Source organism: Poecilia reticulata, linkage group LG10 (assembly GCF_000633615.1).
Source record: "Poecilia reticulata strain Guanapo linkage group LG10, Guppy_female_1.0+MT, whole genome shotgun sequence".
In the NCBI taxonomy this organism is placed as follows: Eukaryota; Metazoa; Chordata; class Actinopteri; order Cyprinodontiformes; family Poeciliidae; genus Poecilia; species Poecilia reticulata.
The window spans coordinates 30,623,799-30,633,827 of NC_024340.1; the positions used below are offsets into that span (position 1 = coordinate 30,623,799).

At 38.2% G+C, this 10,029-nt stretch overlaps 1 protein-coding gene across 1 annotated transcript; it reads left to right on the top strand.

The window, feature by feature from the left end:
* Window positions 1-1,718: 1,718 nt before the first annotated feature.
* Window positions 1,719-9,645, top strand: lrit3a (info leucine-rich repeat, immunoglobulin-like and transmembrane domains 3a). Its single transcript, XM_008421041.2, has 4 exons — window positions 1,719-2,114; window positions 4,487-4,953; window positions 7,712-8,017; window positions 8,132-9,645. Exons 1-4 carry the CDS (start codon window positions 1,999-2,001, stop codon window positions 9,145-9,147), a joined length of 1,905 nt encoding a protein of 634 aa, XP_008419263.1. The 5' UTR covers window positions 1,719-1,998; the 3' UTR covers window positions 9,148-9,645.
* The last annotated feature ends 384 nt before the right edge of the window (window positions 9,646-10,029 follow it).

The window sequence follows — 10,029 nt, forward strand, 5'->3', positions numbered from 1 at the left end:
CCGCTTCTGCTCCACCTGGTAGTGACTCTCACACCGAACCTCTGCTTAAAGCTGTATTAAAACTTTCGCTTTCCTAACATGAGACAGATAATCTCTAAATAAATAATCAATCTCCTCCCTGCTCTGCATAATTACTCCGCTCAGTCAGAAACAGCCACTCAGAACTAGCAGTAATCAGCTAGCCGCCATGCTATCAGGAAGTTTTCATTCAGTTACTCTTTCATTCAGTTTATTGTAATGGATCCTGTATTTGCCTTTGAATGTTAAGTTTTATACTTGAATTTTTTGGCAATGTTGAGAGGTTTTATTTTGGCTCTTTGCATTATTTAGCCTCTTGAGAGCCTTCATATGTTTTCAGTCTGTTAAAGATTTTTCCACCTAATCTATTTTACCAATAGCAGTACAATTTGCAGAATGCCTGTTTTGTCTAGTTTTCTTCTTATTAAAAACAAGTTTTTGTCTAAATTAAGGTAAATTCATGGTTCCTTTTTTCACATAATGTAACAGGTAGTGTTTATGATAAAAAATAAATAAATAAATATGTGATCGGTATCGGTGATCGGTATCGGTATTGGCAGGAAAAAACCTGATCGGCACATCTCTAATATAGGTTAAGATTTTATTGTACAGATCAAACTGAAAAAGCTGAAAAACATATTCGGGGTAAGATTTTACTTTATTTTATTTCATTGTCTAGGTCTAACTGAGAATATTGATAGTAAGATTTTATTCCATTTTATTTTATTATGTAGATTAACAATAAGAAAGTTTAAAAAAAAATTGGTTAAGATTTTTTATTTGTTTATTTCCATCAACACGAGAAAGTCGGAAAAATAATTTAAGGGTCTTATTTTATTTTCTCTCATCTTATTGTTTAGATGAACCTGGGAAAAAAATATTTATGTTCAGATTTTTTAAAATATTTTTATTTTATTGTGAAGGTCAACCAGAGAAAGTAAAAAAAAATACTTCAGTTTAAATTTGATTTTATGATTTACTGCATTTCACCACTAGATGTCTCCCTCCTCTCAGTTTTTCCGAACCATATCGACTGGGGCCTTTGGTAAGGACGTGTAGCTTAATTTCACACTGAGCAAATTACAGAATCCAACCTTTAATTTGAGCCATGTACTGAAGCCAAAATGCATCTTCAGAACCAAACAGATGCAGAAATTAGAAAACAATACCTGCAGCTTTTAAATTCCTTATCTAGTATAAACAACACAACAATGGTGCAGGAATCAGGTGACAATGTGCTGACAGATGAAAGGTTTGCACCACTCTATCTGATTCCATCGCTGATGTTCAGGTGTAGTTTGGCTTCTCACCTAAAACCACTGATCCACTCTGCCAGGGTAATAAATCATTTCCCAGATTACATTTTGCACATTGGTGACAGACAGAATAACTCCCCTGTCACTTCTTTCATATCCATCCCACATAAATAAAACAGCATGGAAGAAATTCTTGGAAACTTCAAATAGCTTTTTAAGAAGAAAAAAAAAAGTGAACCAAATCTTTATTCTTTGGTTCAAACAAAAGTTAGGGACGTGAGTACCTGGTCTAAAAACAGAAGCACAAATGAAGAGGTTGTTAAAGTGGATTAAGAAAAGCGTGGCTGGCTCACGTGAGAGAAAACCTCATTAACCACATGTTGAAAAAACAAGATGGAACGGGGCGAGCCACTGTGGAGAGCAGGCGGCATGTTGAAACAAGCAGCGTCTGCTGCTGCTGAGCCTGCGTGACCCTGTCACACCTACCAAATCCTTCTCTAATCCCCCCTCCACCCCAACCCACTGGTCAATCTCGCAGGTCACCTGTACCGAGCCGAGATCCTCAGCCTGGGTGCCGCTGTCTCTTACGGATTTTGACGGGTTCTTCTTTTTATTTTATTTTTTCTCACGTTTTCTGGGAATTCTTCTGGCTTCCAGTGAATCCGGATGTCTTTTTTCCTGATATCTCCTCGATGTGAGCGTTTTGGGAGCATAGGGTGACGCCATGCATCGACTGCTCTGTCTGCATGTATTCCTATGCTGTCTCAGTATGGCTCTGTCCTTTTGTCCCTCGCAGTGTACCTGTGTCTTTCATGGACGGGTGGACGGAACAGGAACCAGGTAACGAGAGCTTTACTGAGTGTACACAAAAATGCACCTTTCTTTAAATGGAGAATTGTTTACCCCTAAACTGTAATACATTCAGAAAATCTAATTTTTATAGAAAATAGTTCTGTTAGGGCAATCAGGGTCCATAATGCAATACTGAATGAAGAGTTCTTAGACACATCCCTACTGATGTGTTCAGAAAACATTGGTGCAGGACCCAGACTGGCGTTTTAAAAGCAACCCAAGTACACAGGCACCCAGAGAGCTTTACAATACAATTTATATGAAATATTCACATTACAGAGGATTTCCCCCTAAGCCTTCTGACCTGTATTAACTTAATGTTGTTATGTTCATGGCATTGTGCTAATCCCTTTATAAGTGAGGAAGCCCGGCTTTCAGTCTGATTAGACTTTCTAAGAAACATCTGAAGGCAACACTTCAGTCTGTAAAACAGCCCCAAAACTGCAGGAAACTGAGAAATTAGCATTAGCGACAGCTCCTGTGCTAGCATCACGGGCCCTACACATTCTGCTGTGCTACTATGGGAGCCGTTTTCTTTTTTTACTTTCTTTAGATTCAGACATGTAATTCCTAAACTTTTTCTACAATTACCTTTCAACAGAACTGCTTGGGTCAAAGGTTTTATCGCTCTACCAGCTTCTCACAGTAGCTTGCTGCAAAGTTTGGCCCATTCCTCTGTACAGGACTGAGTTTGGCTTGTAAGCTGCCTCACTCACACACACCTTTTCAGCTCTGTCCACCAATTTTTTATGCTATTGAGATCAGGACTTTCTGACTGCTCCAAAGACTTGATTGTTGTCACTAAGCCACTTTGGAGCTAATGGCGGTATGGTTAGGATCATTGGAAGACTCATTCATGCCTAACATTTAACATCTTCACTGGTTTCAGTGTGTCTGCAGAATGTTTTTACCTCAGGTGCATCATTTGGTTCTCAGGCACACAGGTTTCAACCTCCAAATGTCCCAAAGGTCGCAATGAGGAAACACTTCAGTTTTAGTTTTATCAGACCACTGAATATGTTTTCAAAATCAGGATAAGAAGAGTGAACTTAGGAACTGCAATGTGGCTTATTATGTTATTTTTGAAGCAATGGCCCTGCGGAGTGGCCTTTCAGCCCACATGCTACAGGACTAATGTCACTTTGGATAAACTGTGCTCTCTTACCAACTTCAGCGTCTTCACAAGGTCTCTAGCTTGAGTCTCTGTTCTTGGGTTAGTTTGCACATTTGACATAAAAACACCTGAACAGTAGCAGATTGTATTATGTCACACAACAAAGCAGTGTTTTATGTATTGCCTTAAAATATAACCACATGTGTGCCTTCATTTTACTTAAATGTTGGGAATTAACCCATTAGAAGCTTAAAAGGTCATGAACTCTTCATCCGGACTTTTCTATAGTGTTTAATGCTGGACTGCCCAAGTTCAGTCTCTTCTCTAAAACTCTGAGGTGTGAGAATCCTTGTTAAATGGCGTTTTAACTAAAACTCTGAGGTGTGAGACGTTTAACTGAAGTCCTACCAGGGGTGCAGGTTTTAATGTTTTTATCTTTTTTAACCTTTTTTCTTTTTCTTTAAAAAAATAAAAAAAAACAATCTCTGTCTTTCTGTTTATTCACTGTCACATGCTGTTTTTATTTTAATTATGTAAAGCACTTTGAAATGTCTTGCTGCTGAAATGTGCTATACAAATAAAATGTGATTGATTGATTTATTCTCCAACACACCTGAATGAATTAACCACTTATTACCAAACCGCTTCAGAGCCAAACCACTGATAACTGTTGAGGGAATTCAGCCTCTTATTCAGATTTGTTGGAGAAGAAACTAGACAGTAGCCACTGAGGACTCAATGTGAAAGTAACCTTAATGTATGTAAACTTCAGAATTTGAAGAAAGGAACTGACAATTCTTTAAAAAAAATGTCAATGTGTCATTATTCTAGCCTTAAGCAAACAGTAATCTTGTAATCATTCCTGACCTAAAGCAGGTAAAGTTTAGTCTGATTTAATAACTGTCTTCTTATAAAGTGAATGTAAGTGCCTGGTTTAGACTGTAGGTCACATGATGTCTTTCTGTTAATGATGCGAGTTATTTATTCTCTGTTTGGGATTAATAAAGTAGATGTCAGACATCTTTTCATCCTCTGTGGATGAAAAGATGAAGTGAATTCATCCAAAGGCTCAGATTGGTTTATTTTTTCTCAGTGAAAAGCTAAACTTCTTCATTTAAGTCAGAGGACTCCAAAGCACCTTATACAACAATTAGTCATTCACCTATATAGTAACTTACCAAATAAAACATTACTTCATATGATATGTCTTCTAAATCAGGTAAACCAATTAATATTTGTCTTCCAGATCTGTTCTCTGTAACGACCCGGACATGTCTGACATCCCCGTCAACGTCCCTGTGGACACCGTCAAGCTCCGTGTAGAGAAAACCGCAGTGCGGCGAATCCCAACCGAAGCTTTTTACTATCTGGTGGAGCTGCGATACCTCTGGATTACCTACAACTCCATCACATCAGTGGATACGGGAAGTTTTTACAACCTGAAAGTGCTCCATGAGCTGAGGCTGGATGGGAATATGATTTCCATTTTCCCTTGGGAGTCCCTCAAGGAGATGCCGAGGCTGAAGACGCTGGATCTCCACAACAACAGACTCACCAGTGTTGCTCCTGAAGCCATCCCCTATCTAGTCAACATCACCTACTTGGATCTGTCCAGCAACAAACTAACTACCCTGCCCTCTGACCTTATGGATATCTGGCCACCCTTTAACGGTGTGCCCATCTCTTCTAATGCCTCTCAAAAAGTCGTGCTAGGTGAGTGGAAGCAGTTCAGTCCAGCTTGGTTTTACAGGATAATAGCGCCAAGTCAGGACACTTTTGGGGTTGTCGTCCATTACCTCACGAATTTGTGATGGAGGGGTGGTGAACATCAGGTCACTCTCTAATTAGCTTAGCCTAAGCAGTACAAAACCTGACATTTAATGTACTTTACCTTATTGTCCTAATTTGTTGCAGAATAATCACCTAAAAAAGGTTTTGAGTGTTATTATTAAACATATATTATAAAACCTGTGAGTAGTACAACTGTTCCAAATTCAGAGACTGTGATTTTCGTTTAACATGAATCCAGTTTAAAATTATTCATAAAAAGTGTTCAGCTTGGGAATTCATTTTGATTCTGTTGTCCTTCTTATGCAGCCACACAAAAACAAACACAAACATGTTTTCCACACGAACAGGAGCAGAATGTGGCCATGCATCGTTTACGGTTGAACTACAGACGTTTGGTTAGACAATTAAAGAAAATAAGAAGATGAACAGAAAGAAGGGAATGAATATGACTGAATTCTCTGAAGTTTGAATATCAGAAAACCATATTATGCTGATAATATTGGTAAATATTGTCAGGCCGATTGACTTTTTTCCTCTCTTTCTCACCTGACCTTTAACCTTTTGGCTAATTCCATCAATGCTGCATTCAGACTCTAACTGGTCAATATTAGTATGAAACATGAAAAGTTTATCAAACATGAATATATTCGCCAACAATTATTACACTCCAAACAGTCCTTTATAATATTAATATTGCACACACTGATATTGTGATGATATTATAGCTGCAATATATTGTGCAGCCTTCATTTCTTTCTCTTATCAACGATTTAAAGTAATTTTTTATATTCTGCTCAACTGTGAGGAAATGTGGTGATTTGGCTGCAGCTCCTGCAGACTAGCAGCAGCAGCAATTAGCAATCATCTGGTGGAACCGCACATCTGCTGAGCTTAACATAGAAACTGCAACGCTCCTCACAATGTTTGTAAACGGCATCAATGAGAAGCATTGTTGTGATGATGTGCTGAAGGGGGGAGTGCTGGAAAGAGCAGCAGCCTCTTAAAGAGACAGAGACCAATTTTAAGGCGTCAGACATGGTAATTCTTTTAAGTTATTTTTGATATATTTTTATATCAAAACTATTTTTTAAGCGTTTTCTTGACTGTGCTAAAAAATACATAATACTTCGCCGTTAAGTAATTGATGGTAGTCGCTGATTTGGTTTGCTCTGTCATTGATTAATGTAAGCACAATTTAATCAGGTCAACAAATCTAATTGTATTGCTAAAACATATTGAATAAAAGAAAATTGAATGAATATCGAGAGAACAATGTGGAAGCATAACATAAAGTGGAAAACCTTTTACCTGAACAGATCAATCAAGAGGATCTCTGTAGCAGTGAATGCTAAACTTTTAGATAACTGATTTGGTTTTTATAGATTAAGTCAAACATAAAACCAAAACTGTATTTTGGGTGTAGCAAAGCAAAGTCTTTCTTGAGCCCAACTAAATTGTTGCTACAAATATTTTGTTCTTTAAATACTGGACGTAATATTTTGAAATATTAGCTTAGACCAGCAGAAGACAATACACGACATAAATATGCTAACCAAACTGATTTAAGCTGATTTCTTTGAGAAGCTTAAAAATAGGCATTTGAAATATTTGTTCTATCTTCTCTGCTGTGAGGAGTTAAAATACATTTATTAAGAGCAGACACGTCGTCACTCTGTGTGTCTGCTGTAAAACGAGGCTTTAATATGTGAAAGGATCAAATTAATACAGATCATATTGTTGCTGTGACTGAAACTACAGTGTTTGTTTTTAACAGAATGAAAACCTTTTCCTCAACTCAGCTGCAACCTTCCTGTTCTCCTCTTTAAGTGTGGCTTTTTGTTCCAACCTGAAAAAAACAGACAAGCATCAGAATAATGAAAAAATAATAATAATACAGTTCAAACTGAAAACCATACAATTCCAGTGACTGGTCAAGATGTATCTCTAATTTTAAGGTATCTTAGATTACTTTTGTTTTAATATTGTAATTTGAAATCAATATTTTTTTTCTATTTTTAAAATTATTTTACTGATAACTCACTGTAAAATACAAACACAAACAGTTAAATTTATTAAGGCATAGAGTATTACTTGAGCCAATCACAATATTGTCCAAAACTTAAATTTGTGCTTGTTATAATGTTAGCATAGAACCCTACACGGTCTAAAATGATTTACTGTATAAAGCTTTATTTTGAACTTTTGACAGGGATTAGGAAGTGTTTACTGTAAGTGACCTGATGATGTTTATTCTATCAGTAAAGCCAATGGAAACTGTGTTCCCACAAACTGCAGGAAGGCCAGCGGCAGCTTACAGGTGCTTTGCGACTCTTAAGTCAAATTAATCTGTTGAAAGGCTTAGCGTGCGCTGGAACACGGGTTTGTGTACACCAGGTGTTTACTGTCGTACTTATGGAGGTTCTTTAATTAAATACTAAGACTAATATAAACATAGTTTTCCAAACTGCAATGTTTAATATCTTGTTGCTGAATGCAAAGTGCTGATACTCAATGCATCTTCTCAAAGTGCTAATTATGTGAGAGTCCCTCACTGGCTTCCACTAGAGTCAAATGTTCAGTATTGGGCATTTTCAACAACATTACCACAAGTAATACCACAACAAGTTTTATATAAAATAATAGTAAATAATTCAAATCTCTCATGTCTTTTCATTCCCAGGCCTTCAGGACAATCCTTGGTTCTGTGACTGTAAAATCTCCAAGCTGATTGAGATTTCCAAAATGGCTGACACCCCAGTGATCTTGATGGATTTATTTTTGACCTGTGCCACGCCGGATAATCTAGCCGGTGTCCTTTTTCAGCGTGCTGAACTTGAGAATTGTGTGAAACCATCAGTGATGACCTCTGCTACAAAGATAACTTCGCCGTTAGGCAGCAATGTCCTCTTGCGATGTGATGCCTCAGGATCTCCGACTCCAGCTCTTTATTGGATCAAGTCAGACGGCTCTCCAGTAAACAACACAGGTAAAAGATAATGCCTTTTTTGAGAAAATGTAAATTACATTTGTGATTAGTAAAAAGTGGGTGGAAGACTTCAGTAACTTTTAATCACTGCTTTCTTTTTGCTCCACCATTCAGTTCAGGAGTCACCTGGGGAAGGCATTAACTGGTCCATCATGAGCTTGCATGGAATCGAACATAAAGATGCTGGGAACTACAGCTGCAAAGCAAAGAATGTTGCTGGTGCTGCGAAAGCCACCATTTCTTTAACGGTGGCTGGTGCCATGAGCACTACTGCTCCCCCGGTACGACCCAGCGTCGGAACTGGACCAACCAGCCAAGGCACAGCGATCACTCCTCCGACGGACATTTCTAAATCACCGCTCACTGCACCAACGGCCCTTCCTGGATCACTAACAACACCTTCTGCTGCCCAAAAGCCACCCAAACCAATCTCTGGCAACAGTTCTCAGAAAGGTTTGCTCAAAGAGGTCAAAACCCAGCAAGGAGGCAAAAAATTAGCAGCGGATGAGAAAAGCAAGAAAACCGACAGCTCAAGAGGTCTCAAAGACCTGGAGATTGTAGAGCAGACAGCTGACAGTGCAGTGCTGCTCTGGACTGCAGGTGGATTGCTAAATGATGCCCCACTTACTGTTGTGTATTCACCCTATGGGGAGGATGACAGTAAGAGGACGATGGAGACCAAAGCTGGAAGTGGAAAAGTGCTTCTTGATGGACTGTCTCCTGGAATGAGGTACTCAGTCTGTCTTGTAGCAAAAGGTAGCACCACTGGAAAAGATCCTTGCATTGACTTCTACACAGAGGACGGCGGGCAGAACATACTTTTCTTTATCGTAAGCAGCATCGCCTGCGTTTTGGTTTTGCCTCTAATTGCTCTGCTCATCTACAAAATTCTTGCCCTTTATTGCAAGGGAAGCAGCACGTCTTTGGACACAAATGAGCTGGAAAAAGAAAGCTATGTCAAATTTGAGACAATCTCGATGAAACAAAGAACTCTGAACTCGCACCCAACTGAACTCTGGGCAAGAAGACCGACGAATGAATCTGAGCGTCTGTTGTTGTGCTCCCGGTCAAGCATCGACTCTCAGATGACCTACAAGAGCGACAGCTCTCGCTCTGAGTATCTCTGCTGATGTCAACATACATTGCCAAGAATTTAACTCCACGCTCATACATCTGCCTTTCAATGTTCTGAAGAAAATGACTAAGAAATGATACATGTCTTTTTTTTATTAATGGTGTATAAAGGATGATTGTGATGTACTGAGAATTGTTCCTCTTTAACCTTTTAGAAAAGTGTGAAATGGATCACAACAACCCCCTTTATCCTGTTTCTGAGCCTTATACTTCATACTGAAATTATGCAGACATCTGGGATTATGCATTTATCAGGGAATAGTGATGTTGTCTTCAATGCCAAAACCATAAGGTTGGAATATAGTGGTGATCTCAGAGAAGACCCATATTATTCTCCAATACATCATAGTTGCTGTAAGGGTCCAGCTGATCGTTGCCTTACTAAACAGAAGTACAGTACTGTTTGTGTGTTTGATAGAACAATATGTGAATCATTTGATGAATGTTGCCACATTATATTTTCATTTGTAAATAAATGTTTGCTTTAAATGTAAGAACTATTATATGACCTTCTTGCATGGTATTCCCATAGAAACGTATTATAGGAGCATTTAGAGAAAACACATCTAAAATCTTTCAGTTACTGTTTTAAAGCAACATATTGACTTGAGCTTTTTGGTTTTATACCCTGATGATATTATGAACTTACTTCATAGTTTAATCAAGTAGCCAATGTCACAAGTTTGTTTTAATGCTTTTTTTAAAGCTGGAAGGTTTGGGAACCCCTGTTCATTTAGTCCATAGTATTAAATACAACCCAACTGAATGAATGAGTTACTAAATAAGAACATTTTCAACAACCAGGTCAAGATATTTGAAGAAAATAAATAACTGAGTAATACAAATCTGTAAAGATCTGAAGTAAAGCTGGACGGACT

What these genes read in the sequence shown, in the direction of transcription:
- lrit3a (XM_008421041.2), top strand. Translation starts at nt 1,999, where the DNA reads ATGCATCGACTGCTCTGTCTGCATGTATTCCTATGCTGTCTCAGTATG. An exon ending in CTCTCAAAAAGTCGTGCTAG is followed by an intron (nt 4,954 to 7,711) that starts GTGAGTGGAAGC and finishes TTTCATTCCCAG; the next exon opens with GCCTTCAGGACAATCCTTGG. An exon ending in CTCTCCAGTAAACAACACAG is followed by an intron (nt 8,018 to 8,131) that starts GTAAAAGATAAT and finishes TCCACCATTCAG; the next exon opens with TTCAGGAGTCACCTGGGGAA.